Below are 14,746 nucleotides of genomic sequence, written 5' to 3' on the forward strand. Positions count from 1 at the left end.
TCGCTCAAGAGGTCTTTAAGATGCCCCTTATTAAGCATGAACGCGACCTCTCGCTGCAGCGCAATGCACTCCTCCGTCTTATGGCCATGGTCATGATGGAACTGACACCATTTTGTTTGATCTTTTTGCGCTTCCGGTCGGTCGCTCTTTTTTGGCCAACGAACTGGTGCTCCGATTTTGATAAAGCATTCACGACGCCTCCGACATCGACGGAAAATCCGTAGGAGTCTAGAGCGGGGAAGGTCGGCGACTCTGTCCTCGCGCTGTTACCTACATTTTCAACAACGTCAGTAACATTTTTTACCTGGTTTGAACGGCTATAAGGGTGGCTTCGCCAGTTGTTCTTCTTAGGGACGAAAGCCTTCCGGTCAGCAGGGGTCTCTGGTGCACGTCGGGTGGATATGGTGTTGAGGATGGCATCGTCTTCCTCCAATCTCATATGTGCTAACGATCGCGACTTGACTTCCTCAAACGTCTGGCACAGGTACTTCGTCAAACGGTTGTATAGCTTTGATCGCAAGATTAATCCTTTCCTGAAACATTCAATAGCAGTCTTAGTATCAAGATCTTTAATGCTAATCATCTCTTTGTTAAAGCGATTATAATAATCGCGAACAGATTCTTTAACTCCTCGAACGACGCCATATAGATCGCTCGTCTGCTTTTCCAGGCTGCGACTGCCTTCGAACTTCTCATAGAACTTATTGACTAGGGTGGAAAAATTGCCAATGCTTCCTGGCCTGAGAGATCCGAGCCACTTGACGCGGGACCGGTTGAGCGTAGCTCCAAAAGACTTGCACATGCAGGCCTCTACCAAATGCAGGGAATTGACGCTTGCCACATCCGCTGCTTGTATTGCGCGACTTGCTCGCTTGGATCGGTTGAACCATCATAACTAGCACCTAGGGTAAGCAGGTTGAGCTTCTTGGGAAGCACGGCCCTTGAGATCCTATCACAACGACACATATCCGTCGGGATGCTCCACGATGCCTGCGTTGGGCTCTAGGGAGCTGGAACATGAGCTTCATCAAGCGCTTATTTTGCTTTTCGATCTGGGCCATGCGCTTTGTCATAAGATCCGCTTTTCCTTCGCCTTGGTCGTTCTCTTCATTGTACAAGGGCTGTTCATCCTCGAGCTCTTCGTCGTTTTCAGGTTCCTCATCATCTGACTCACAAAGATTCCCCATCAAAGGGATGTCGTTTAGATTAGCACGACGTCGAACCTTCAAGCTTAGACGTGCTAACTCTTCTTGCAATTTCTGGATTCCTCTCTTGCGATGTCGGTTGCTAGCCGCTCATTAGCTTGCTTCATTTTGAGCATTTCTGCTCTCAATTGTTCGTATTGTCTCTGCATTTCCTCGAGGTTAGGTGTTTCTCCCATTTGATGGATTTTCAACAGTAGATGGTTTGGTTAGGCCCCACGGTGGGCGCCAAATTGTTTATGCTAAAATTTATCACTTACGACGAAATTAAAGTTGGGGACGTGTTAACCAGATGATGTTAAAGACAACGCGACAAAAGAATGCAAAGGGGATCAAAGGGGATGAACACACAAAAGTGGTGACGCGGAAAACCCCAATGAAGGTGGGTAAAAAACCGCGGGTGGTTGGAGATCCACCAAACTAATATAGTTCACTATCTTTCTTAGTGACTGACTGTCGTTATAAGAGTGCTAAGTTCTCTCGAGTGTTCTTCCAACAATGTTGCGTAAAAAACATGTCAATGACCTCTCTCTCCCTTTTATATGCCTTCTTTTTTCCTTGGCTTTTTCTCAACGAATACAAAAATGAATTCACTAATTATTACATTAACTTCGCGCTTCAATCATGGGAGATCTTCTATTCTTACACTCCAACGTCTGGATTTGTCCCCTTCAACGCTGAATTTATGGCTCATAACACTCCTTCCTTATTTAGCTGGACCGTTACCACTTAATGCTCTGCTCTCAATCTTGCGTCCTTCGCTGTGTCCTCGCGTCGCATTTACTTCATCATCATGTCAGATGGCATCATGTCATCGAGTCATCGCGTCGTCGCGTAAGTGTCACCCTGTCAAAAAATTCAGCGATAACAGTATCTAAACCTGTCTTAATTAGAAAACATCTCACGCACGCGTCGTATAAAGTATTCAAAATGATATTATTATATATAATATTGATAATGTACTACAAATGAAGTTATAAATAAGTACTAAAATAAAAAATAAACATATGAAGTGAGGGTAGCTAGTAACATAATCCTAACAAAGAGTTGAAAGCCGCAACATCATCCTCACATAAGGTAGCGTGCTAGCAAATGCCGAACCTCGTTTATCTCGAAGGTGGTGAAAGAATCCTCCCTTGGCTTGCCCTTGATGAACACCTTATAAAAACAATCATAGCGAAACACACATAAGAAGTCAATAACGAGACTAATAAGTGCGGGACGTTAATGAAAGTTGAGGTAAGAAGTCAAAAATCGGCCAAAAATGGCCTTCACTTACCCAAATTGGGTTTCAAAGCATGAAAAATTATTTAACTTGACTCTATTGGTTAAATATGTTGTTATTAGTACTATATATGTCCTAACATGTGACTAAATGCGAGAATTTAAGGAAAATGAGCATGAAAAGCGAAAATCGGCCCGAAATGACCTTTTTTTTTGGCAATTCAAAATTGTTATTGATAACCAAAACAATTGGGTACAACCTACAGCATTAGAGTAACAGACTACTCTTAATGCCAACCATACAAGCCACAGTAGCTGTTTACAACAGTAGCATTTGTTTTTGCTTCTCACACTACATCTAACAGAAACCCTAAAAATGATATTTCTAGCAAGTTGATTAGGATTCACATCTGAATCCCTAAAAAACATGGAATTTCTCTGTAACCAGATGGAATACAAGCTCTCTATATACATCATAACAAACAACTTACTACTATCCTTAGTACTACGAGCTCTTCTGATAGCCAACTCCAGTTCATGTTGAGCAGTTACTTGAGGCTGCAAGTTCAAGTATCTGAGAACTTTGCACCAGACTGTATTGCTGTAAGGACAGTTGAAGAACAAGTGCTGCACATTTTCAATATCATTTCCACACAACTTGCACAAGGGACTCACTTCCCTACTCCATTTACTCACTCTTTCAGTTGTAGCAAGTCTATTTAGCAAGGCTAGCCATAAGATCAACTTACTTTTTGGAGTAGCTTGGTTATTACAAACTAACCTTTTCCAGACCACATTGTCATTATTTTCTTGGAGAACCTTGTACGCTTTCTTTATACTGAATTTCCAATGAGTGTTCACTGTCTCCCACCCTCCAATCCTTACCACCAATTCTCTAGCTTCAAGGATTTTCCTTAGAAGCCATGATGTGTTACTCCTGACAGTAACATTTTCAATCCTTTGTCTCTTGATGTAATAAGCATTCACCCATCTAACCCAAAGCTTATCTTGCTTGAAAGCTAGTGCCCAAAGAAGCTTAAGTATAGCTGCTTTATTCCATATTACCATATCAGTAACATTAAGGCCTCCGGTACTCTTTGGCTGTTGCAAGAAGTCCCAGGCAACAGGAGCTTTAGAGCTAGTATCAACTGATCCAATCCATAAAAATGTTCTACAGGTTGATTCAACAGCCTTTATCAGTTTATTGGGAAGTGGAAAAATTTGGGCCTAATAGTTTTGCATACTGCTGAGAATAAACTTCACCAACTGTAATCTACCAGCGTAAGATAATAAGTGAGCAACCCAGGCTTGAGCTCTTGCTATGATCTTGTCAATGAGGGGTTTGCACAGAGAAAAGTTTAGTTTTTTTGCTGAAAGTGGAACTCCAAGGTACCTAAATGGTAGGGTACCAATAGGCATCTGAATACTTTCAGCCATCTGATTTGCCTCATCTTGATTTACACCCCCAAAATAGATACAACTTTTCTCAATACTTGCCTGAAGGCCTGGTGTCTTTGAGAATAAAATGAAACACTACACGAAAATCAATTTTTGGCGACAACAGATGTCGTTGCTAAAAATATCTTTGGCAACAACTTTTAATTATTCGCAACAATTTCAGTTTGTTATGGGAGATGCCGTTACTAAAGGTTTTTGCAAAGATATTTACTTGTTGCGAAAAATGTAGTGTTTTGCAACAAAAGCCTCGTTACCAAAAATAACTTGTTGCCATATCTCAGCTTGGGCTTGGGACAGGCATCTGAATTTTCGCAACAAAAGTTCTTGTTACAAAACCACATTTTTACGACAACAACAGTTTTGTTGCGAAAGCATGTTATTCGCAACAAGATTTACGTTACAAAAACTCGTACAGGAACCATTAAAGTCAAATTTTCAGCAACCACAGTTTTTGTTACAAAAGTAACTCGACAAAAGTGAATGGTCCTTGCTTTCCCATATATCGCCTCATCAATTTTGATAGTATTCAATATTCAAAGTTTCCTATAATATTATACAATTTATAAGAACGACTATTTTAAATGTAGAGCTAATTTATAGCCATAATACATTGGCTCATATATATAACCATCTATGAAGTATATGTTTGTTACATACTTAGATGTTCCAAAAATACATCATTACATATAATAATCATTAGATGTCTAAGATTAGATATATACCAAAATAATTGCCTAAAAGTTAAACAAAAAAATGGTTAGGCAAATTTGTTAACTTTACACAAAATTTTCCCTAGAAGCACGTAATTCACTTTCAACTTCACTTCTCACTATTGGTCATCATAGCATAAAGTCCTAAAAAAATCAAAACAAGGAAACACAAAAGTTAGAACAAAGAGTTGTCGACATTGTCATTAAGATGTAAGATAGAGGAAAAACAACGTTATGTTGTCCTGAATATCCAAAAATGACATTAAATTATAAACTATCATGGAGCGCCTTGTAATCATATCTTCAAATCGCTTCTCCACAGCTTCCATATAGAGTCTCTGCTCTTCCTTGTAGTCATCTATAGCCTTCTTGCTTGCTTCCAACTCACTTTGTAAATTCATAATCTGATCTTGTTGCTTTTGCATTATTTGTTGTTGTTCTTCTTGTTGCTTCTGCATAACTTGTTGTTGTTGTTCTTGTAGTCTTGCTTTGGCTGAAGTTCTATACCCAGTGCCTTTCCCTCGACTGTACCCGGACTTGGGATCAAGTACATGAAGGAGCATCTCTTCCTGTGTTTGAGGACGTGATTGATCGCCTTCGGGTTCTTTGTCCTTGTCTTTTACAAGCTGATGGGTTGTGCCTAAAAATTAGGAGGAAAAAAAAGGCGATTATATATATATAGTAGAAAATTCTGCATAAATTTCGGCAGAGTCTCCTTTGAAATTTGAACAACCCCAATCATGGGAAAAGTAGTATAAGCCTGCTCACAGAAACTTTAAATCAATATAAGCCTCGACAGGCCATAATATCCCCTTTTAGGGCTCATCAACATCAAATCCCAACACTCCAATCAAATACTACAATCATATACAAATTATACTCACATGTATCTCTTTGGAGCGTCCATCCTTAACCCACTTCAGCACCCCATCACCGTCGACATTTGTGTGTTCAGCAAGCCATACAACATCAGGTTCAGGCAACACATTACCATTGCTCTCAGTCTACGCAAGCATTTCTTTGTATTAGAATAATTGGAATATAATCTAAATAGATTATACTAGCGACCATAGTGCAAGCTTACCAAAATATGCTCCACCTCAGGAAAAGATAAGTTTCCGATGGTGTGTTTAGTCCACTTGTCAGATCTCCGATTCTTGCTATTTTGTAAACTTCGTTTCTAAATTCCAAGGTTATAGTTAAATGTTGTTAGTTAAACATGGAAATGTATCCGACTAGTGAAAAGTTCAATCTTGATTCAGATTTGTGAAGAAGTAACTTGAATTTGTCATCATCAAACTTAGCACAACAAGCTTTCCAACTTTCGATCGGAAAATCAGTCGGAGGATTTTGTAAGCGCTCTTCGAAAGTATCTCTACATTCTTTATAGTAAGAATGCAAGCGAGACTTCCAAAATCGATACAAGCGCTGCATTGCATCAGTCGCAAAAGCTTGAAGTCGAAGCAAATGTGTTGAAGAGTCTTTAATGTTAAACTTGTTCTGGAATTGTTCCAAAATATCGTTATTACAACAAATCTGATCAATAAAATATGAGACTCTAATTAACTTATATTTGTATAAATTTACTTTGACTTGTAACAACATTGAATCACCATATTTCGCGAACACATCAGGCCAATATCCAGCATCCATAAAGGTTGTTGTTCTAACAACATAGCCACAAAAGTTCACCATTGGCCTAGCATTTTCTCCAACAGCTTGGAGAACATAATCAGGTATATTAACTTCAAGTTTTAATTGCCCACCCCTACTCTTCCTTTCAAGTGCTAAACTCCTATATTTGCCTCTCTAACCCTTTTTCCTTTTAGCACTTGTGGTAGAAGCTACAACATAAGCCAAATGACAAAAAATTCATAAAAGTGGACTAAACTACCCAACTAAACAATTAAAATAAAATTTGATAATTTAATTACCTTGACTACTATTAGGATCATTATGTTGGGTTTCTTCTCTTACTTGTCTGTTTTCATGCATATATTTGGTTCTGACCTTCTTAGGTTGATTTTCATCTACATCATTTGCATGAGATGGAGGTGGATCCACTGCCTCATGAGCATTCAAGCAGATTTGAAGTCTGCTGGCAAATTTGCTTCCATATTTCTGTTTATCTCGTCCTAAAGATCACATGAAATGAGTGGAAAAAAATCAATATAATGGAAAAATAATGTAATACCAATGACTTTATATGGAAGCATTCGAAAGGTTATTATACCTAGAGGTTGCAAGCGATTATCAATGGCAATATCTTCATGATGATCTGGACTATTGGTGGTAGATCCAATTTCATCTACATTGATACTGTCACGTAATACATTTTGTATGTTTTCCATGTCAGCAACACTTTGAGTCTTTCCATTTTCCCTTCCAACATTCTTTCTAATCTTTGCTTGACCTCGTCCTACCATATCTGCAATTGTAGAAAATACTTATTAGATGGCTTAAAGTCAATATAAATCAGCACAAGTCTAGAAGATAGTCTAATGATACACCCAGTAGAAACATTAATCGATACCAAATTATTCATTTATAAAACAAACTAACAACGAAAATGAAACACCTTCCATTCATAAACAAATGACCAAAAGTGACATGATAAACATTTTTTTAGACTTCAACATCATCATCAACAATAAAATCATCTCGATCATTGTTTCTCTTCTTTCTCTTCTTTTCTTTTCCATTTTTTTGTTGTTGAATGTTCTGTAATTCCTTAGTAACCCATTTCACAATCTCGGCTCCTCTCTCCACCATATAATGATTGGTACCCAAACGAATATCCCCTCCATAGCCTCCATGTTCTGGTGGCGATGTGTAAAGATTTGAAACCCTGTTGCATTCTTGCTGTACAGCTTCATTATGGACTTCCTCTAGTGCATTCTCATCAATGTTGCTTTCAAGTATGTTATATAAGTCTTGAGGCTCCGTCTTAATCACAGCAACCCAACTTTTGTCTCTTGGTTCAGGTACATAAAACACTTGCTCTGCTTGTGACTCTAACACAAATGGCTCATATGTGGCTAACGATAGCTCCTTAGAGAGACTAGTTATTCCATATTCATCAATTTTATATCCTCTACCTTGATGTTGAACATCATACCAATCACACTTGAATACAATAACATGATTTTCACCAGGATATTGCAACTCATAAACATCTTTAAGAACACCATAATACTTTTTTTGCGACTCATCATCCCCTTGAACCATGAGCCCACCAATCTGGGTTTTTCGATTTTCTTGCCTATCAATGGTGTGAAACCTAGATCCATTCACAATATATCCACTATAATGCCTCACACTACGCAATGGGCCACAAACTAAGTAATATATGTCCTCAGGGATAGATCCTTCTTTATACATAAGCTCCACCTATTCATAAAAAATAATAGAGATTAAATTATTGTTATACTTAGAAGAAGAATATTTGTACAAAACATAAACAAAATGAGCAAATAACATACACGCTTTCGAACCCAATCTGCAAATTCAGCTTTATGTCTCCTCTCTATGCTCCTAGGGGCTGGATTTTCAACGGCTAGTTTGTTCTTATGCTCCCTAAATTATCAATAATTTACAAAAGTAAGCATTTAGATTTTTTTAGTTTTAAAATTGCTCCGAAAAAAATAAATAAGGTGAACTTACTTGACAAGTTTTAAGAGCTCATCGCAATTATGGAGTGCATACAAATGAACTTGTTCATACTCCTCTAAGTCAAGATGGTAAGGAGTAGGCTTTCCTAAAGGACGACCCTTTGGTGTAAAAATGTCTACACCTCTTGTGCTAGACACATCATCATGACCATCATCATTTCGAGATTGGCGATTGAACTTTGTGGTCATACCATCCATATATCTAGAACAGAAAGTCAAACATTCTTCAGCCAAGTAACCTCTCGCAATTGAACCTTCTAGGTATGCTTTGTTGCGAACGTAGGATTTCAATGTGCGCAAGTACCTTGAATATGAAATTTCATTCTTAGTAAAAAAAAATAAAGTAACTAAGCATTGAATTATAAAAACTGAAAAAAATGTAGTATGTTTTGTAATTACCTCTCTATAGGATACATCCAACGGTACCTTACAGGACCTGCAATTTTTGCTTCTGCCACCAAATGAATGACTAAGTGCACCATAACAGTGAAGAAAGATGGTGGGAAGATCATCTCTAATTTGCATAATGTGTAAGGAATTTGCTTTTCGAGTTCGTCAAGCTCCTTCATGTTCAAGGTTTTGGAGCACAAGTTTCGAAAAAATGAACTTAATTCAATCAATGGTTCACAAACATTTTTTGGAAGGAGTCCACGAATAGCAATTGGAAGAAGTTGCTCCAAGAACACATGATGGTCATGGCTTTTCATACATGACACCTTTTGACCATTATCTTTTACACATCGAGAGATGTTTGAAAAATACCCATCAGGAGTTCTCAAAGTTTGAAACATCTCACAAAATGCAGATTTTGCATCACTTCTTAATGTATAACATGCTACAGGAATGCGCACTTTATCTTCATCGACAATAGGGTGAAGGTCTTGCCTTATACCTAGTTTTACCAAATCTAACCGGGCCTTTAAGGTGTCCTTAGTCTTACCCTTTATATTCATCAATGTCCCTATTATATTCTCTGAAACATTCTTCTCAATATGCATCACATCTAAATTATGACGCAATTTCAATTTGCTCCAATAAGGCAATTGAAAGAATATGCTCGTTTTCCTCCATCCATAGAAGCTATTTGTCTCATCCCATTTTCTCTTTGAGCCAGCCTTGCCAAAAGGAACTTGAGTAAATTGGCTACATTGCGTCAATACATCATCACCAGATAATGGAATGGGAGCAAACCCCTTTTCAACAGTGCCATAAAAGGCTTTTCTTAATTTTCTCCACCTATGGTTCATTAGCAACCAGCGCCTAGTCCTAATATAAGTTGTCTTACTTTTTATGCTTTTGTACCCAGATTCTTTATGACAAGAAGGACAAGCAAAAGATCCTTTTGTGCTCCACCTAGACAAATCAGCATATGCAGGAAAATCACTTATTGTCCATAAAAGGCTTGCATGCATTACAAAAAAAATTTTAGTATATGCATCATATGTTTCGACCCCAACCTCCCATAACTCCTTTAACTCCTCAATCAAAGGTTGAAGATAAACATCCAAATCCATTCCTGAAGAATTAGGACCATCAATAAGCAGAGATAAGAAAATATACGGAGGCTTCATACACATCCAAGGAGGCAAATTGTAAGGAGTCAGAACAACCGGCCAAATGCTATGGCAGGACCCCCCAAAATTATTGAATGGTTGGAAGCCATCTGCAGCTAAGCCAAGTCTGACACTTCTAGGATCGTTAGCGAAAGATTTGAATTCCTTATCAAATGCCTTCCAAGTAGGAGAATCAGCTGGATGTTGCATTACATTTTCATCATTAATCCTTTCCTCTTTATGCCAACACATTTCTTTTGCTGTCTTTGTTGACATAAACAACCTTCGCAATCTAGGTTTTATGGGAAAATATCGTAGAAGCTTATTAGGCACATTTTTCCCATTTGTCTTCCACCTAGAAGTGTGACATTTTGGACACTCTTGTGCATCAGAATGTTGTCGCCAATAGATAATACAATCATTTCGACACGCATCAATTTTAATGTAATCAAGGCCCAAATCAGTAATAATTTTGCGATAGACATCATAAGAATCAGGCAAGTTAGAACCTAGAACCTCATTTTGAAATTTCAACAATTGAGTGAAGGAGGTGTCAGCCCAATGATTCAAACATTTAAGATGCAACAATTTCATAATGTAAACCAACTTGGAGACTTTTGACCCATCCACAACTAATGGATCTTTATAGTCTTGTAAGAGGCGATAAAATCGTGCAGCTTCTCCTGAAGGTTCTTGAGCTTCCTCACTGTGATCATCATCACCCCTATCAAGCATCTCTTCATCAACATCACCATCACAATCCGTATTAGCTTCACTTTCTAAAGACACATCATTATAATCTTCCCCATGTTTATCCCATACAATGTAGCTCTGCAAAATTCCATTCCTTAACAGATCAAATCGAACTTCACTCCTGGTTTTATAATGCAAATTTGCACATCTACAGCATGGGCATCGAATTTTTGTTCCAATCTGATTGCCCGCATGGTCGACACTAGAATTGTTGAATGCAAAATCTAGAAAGTTGTCTATCCCATTCAAATATTGTGGAGCACCTCGATCTTTTAATTTCATCCATTCCTTATCCATGATCACCTCCTAAATTCCTTTCAACATTAAACTCAACATGATTACAACTCGCCATATAAATACACGACCTTATACTCGACCTAAGAAATAGTTAACATAATTCAAAGAGAAAGAGTAAAAGAAAATAAGATTAATAAGGAAAAAAAATTATGGCATTAAAGCAAATTAGATATGAGAAAAGCAAACTAAAGACTCACCAAACAACTATCCCCAAGTCACACAAACTGCAACTTTAGACAGCAAAATTGCACCCTCAAAACAGTAAAAAAAAAGCCTCCAACCAACCACTAATCAAGCCTCTTAGCAGCCCCAAATATGTCCAAATCAACCCCAAAAATAGCACACAAAATTAGCATACCAAAACAAAAAGTTATTTAATAAAAGCCCATTACGTGAACACACAATTGTAATGTACTAATGTATAATCCTATAACAACAGAAGTATCATATAAGTGTTATATAAAAACAGTTAAGTCCAGCCATTCAAACATTCAAATAGCATCCAAACTAAGTTTATCATCCATATAAGTATTAATATATGATCATTAATTCTCAAGTATTCTACTATATGTTCATATATCTTTCTCCTCCTCTCTCTCCTCTATGTAGTATAATATTGTATGGTAATATAATATTGTAGCTCACCGTTATCATCTTTAGAATCAACATTATCAATCTCACATTGCAAAAGAAAAAGAAATCACCCACTTTCGCAATTTTAAAAATAAAAAAGATCACCAGAGCATCCCACACCCACACCCATTAAACAAAAACCAAACCAAAACATGACATAAATGATTAAATCTCATCTTAGAGTTACCAGATTAAATCTCATCTTAGAGTTACCAGAACAACAAATACTTTTATGATTAGGAGTCGTTGTAATTTATCCATGAGAATTTGACAGGAATTCTGCCCAATTTTCTTTCCTTTTGAAAAAAAAAAGCATTCGCCCCTCAGACTACTAAATCTGACCCACAACATGGATCTCAAATCCCAACATAACTTAGCAGCATACGATTGTATTCTCACTATGAAATGTATACATGTCTGCCAAGATAAATAGACAAGAGTCAAACAGCACAAGGATAACCTTAAGAGATGGTACAATGCCTGATTCAGCTTCCTACTCCTCATTACATTTCTATTTCAAAACGTCGAGGAACAAACATTTTCCACCTAAATTTCCCTCATCCTTGCATAAGAATTAAGGACTAGACAATAGACACTGAATCATAATTTACATCTGCAAGTCCATTGCTGGGTAAAACACAACAAAAAAAGTCCAATTTTCATTGCATGATAATCGCTCATTCAAGGAAGCAGCCACATCCTCCAATTCACGCACAGATTAAGCCAAACACAAAACCACACACTAATCTGATTTACAGTGATAAAAAAAGGGAGATGGTATTAGTAAAGTCTACATCTTTAGGATGCAACCTGATTTTTTCCCACACTTCCCCACCATTTACTGGAGAACTTTTAGAAAACCCAACCCAAAAACAAATTATTGCAAACACCACGAGTATTACAAATTAAAGATGGTATAACATATGGTATAACGCAGATTACAAAATCAGGAATTCTCTAAAAACTGAAAATTTTCAAACTGAGAATTCTCTCTTACTTAGAATTTCAAACTGAAAAATTAATGAAATAATGAATTCGATATATTATTACCGTCAATTTTCGCCCAAATTCACTGGTGGCCTGGGTAATTCGGATTTACAAGTGATGACCAACAGAATCCGAGTAGAAAGATGAAATGCCCAGTATTATCGCTGAAGCCGACGCCGGAGCTGATGCCGCTGCCGTGAAACAACGCCGATGCCGTGAACCAACGCCGAAGCCGACGCCGCTGCCGTGAACCAGCGCCAAGGCCGACGCCGGTGCTGTGAACCAACGCCGAAGCCGACGCCGGTGCCGTGAACCAACGCCGAAGCCGACGCTGGTGTCGTGAACCAACGCGGAAGCCGTGCGTCGCTGCCGTGAACCAACACCGAAGCCGATGGGTGCTGCAACGTTTCTTCGAAGGGTTTTGGAGGGAGTTTTGTGTGAGAATTGTAAGAGACGTGAAAAGAAAAAGGTGCGAAATGGTAGTATATGTTTTATGTTAATTGGGAAACTAGGAATTATTATTTTTCGCAACAAATATATTCGTAGCTTTAAAAAACAGTTTAAGGTAACGAGATTCTTTTGTTGCTGTAGATAACTACATTTACTCGAACGAAGTACTTGTTGCTAAAAATATCTTTTATTTTAAGGAAATCCCGCCTCGTAAGTATGCGTGGAGGGAAAGCGAAAATTCATTTATGGTAACAATGTGTAGTCACGACTTATATAGTTTGTTGCCAAATAGAACTTTTATTTAGTAACAAAATTATTTGTTGTTGCCAAAAATTTGTTGCCAAAAATATATTTTCGTGTAGTGAAAGCTCTCATAATCTTGGTGATGGAACTTGCATCTGCTCTAGCAAACATTAGCAGATCATCCGCAAACATGAGATGAGTGAGCTTGATTCTTTCACATTTGGGATGGAAATTAAAGTCTGGATCATTACACATAGCATCCATGCACCTACTCAGATACTCCATGCTCAATACAAATAAGAAAGGAGACAAAGGGTCTCCTTGTCTTAAACCTTTCGTTGCATCAAAAGGCGTAGAAGGAACACCATTCAGCAAAATTGAGTAAGAAACAGTCTTCACACATGCCATAATCCACCCAATAAAGATACTAGGAAAGCCTAATTCTTTGAGCATACTTTCAAGAAAAACCCATTCCACATAATCATAAGCTTTCTTAATATCTATTTTTATCACACACCTAGGAGAGATATGTCTTCTACTATAGCCTCTTATAAGATCAGTAGCTAAGAGAATATTATCACCAATATTTCTCTCAGGAATGAAGCCTGTTTGAGCACTATCTACTACCTATGTAATCACAGCTTGCAGTCTCTTTGTCAGGATTTTAGAGATGATTTTGTATAGAGTAGAGCAACAGGCAATGGGTCTATAGTCTCTAGCATATTGAGCATCATCAGTTTTAGGTATCATTGTTACAGCAGTACAATTCACAGGTTTATGCATGAAACCAGTATCAAAAAACTTCATTATACCTGCATATACCTCATGCTTGATCACCAGCCAACTTTTTTGGAAGAAAACTAAGTTAAACCCATCTAACCCAGGAGCCTTTGCATCATTAATAGCAGTCAAAGCTTGATCAATCTCCTGTATGGTGATTGGTTGCACTAATTGCTCACAAGCAGTAGCACTTAGTGTAGCCCCAACTCTCACTATGTTTAGGTCTATTGCCTCCAGATGATTTGAATTTGTGCCTAACAGTCTCTTGTAGAAGTTGCAAATTTCATTCTGGATCTCTGATGTTTCTGTCAGTTGATCTCCTCTGTCATTATAAATTTTCACAATTTTATTCCTAGCTTTTCTCACTTTTATTGCAGTGAAAAAAAACTTGGAATTAGAATCACCCATGGACAACCAATTGATTCTTGCCTTCTGTTGCAGAATGCTTTAATCTATGCTAGACCACTTTCTCAATTGTGCAATCAATACCTTTTCTTCCTCTTGTAACTCACTTGACTGATTCACCTCTGGCAGAGCTTGAACAGCAGCTAGTTTCCTTCTAAGTTCCTCCATCTTACAATGAGCTTTAGAAAAATTATTTGAATGAAAACCTTTCAAAGCTTTTTTTACTGCTTGAAGTTTCACCCAAATATTTCTCATCTTAAATCTACTATGAGCTGAATCCCAAGCCTCCTTCACCACTTCAATATATCCATGTTGATCAGCAAGAAAGTTTAAGAACTTAAAAGGTCTACCACCTTTACCTGGAAGCTTAGCAAGATTAA

The 14,746-nt window shown here is 37.7% G+C and overlaps 1 protein-coding gene across 1 annotated transcript; it reads right to left on the bottom strand.

The window, feature by feature from the left end:
- Window positions 1-6,729: 6,729 nt before the first annotated feature.
- On the bottom strand, window positions 6,730-10,868 carry LOC109135478 (uncharacterized). The gene is made up of 5 exons (XM_048633961.2): window positions 8,665-10,868; window positions 8,258-8,569; window positions 8,077-8,170; window positions 7,381-7,984; window positions 6,730-7,022 (listed from the first exon to the last, which is right to left on the bottom strand). The coding sequence occupies exons 1-5, from the start codon at window positions 10,866-10,868 to the stop codon at window positions 6,730-6,732; spliced, it is 3,507 nt and encodes a 1,168-aa protein (XP_048489918.2).
- Between the last annotated feature and the right edge of the window lie 3,878 nt (window positions 10,869-14,746).

This window comes from Beta vulgaris, chromosome 7 (genome assembly GCF_026745355.1).
Source record: "Beta vulgaris subsp. vulgaris cultivar EL10 chromosome 7, EL10.2, whole genome shotgun sequence".
NCBI classification, from domain to species: domain Eukaryota; kingdom Viridiplantae; phylum Streptophyta; class Magnoliopsida; order Caryophyllales; family Amaranthaceae; genus Beta; species Beta vulgaris.

Coding starts and splice junctions, on each gene's coding strand:
- LOC109135478 (XM_048633961.2), bottom strand. CDS start 10,868: ATGGATAAGGAATGGATGAAATTAAAAGATCGAGGTGCTCCACAATAT. Junction 8,171..8,257: donor GAGCTCTTAAAACTTGTCAA/GTAAGTTCACCT, acceptor TTGATAATTTAG/GGAGCATAAGAACAAACTAG. Junction 7,985..8,076: donor CAGATTGGGTTCGAAAGCGT/GTATGTTATTTG, acceptor TTTTATGAATAG/GTGGAGCTTATGTATAAAGA.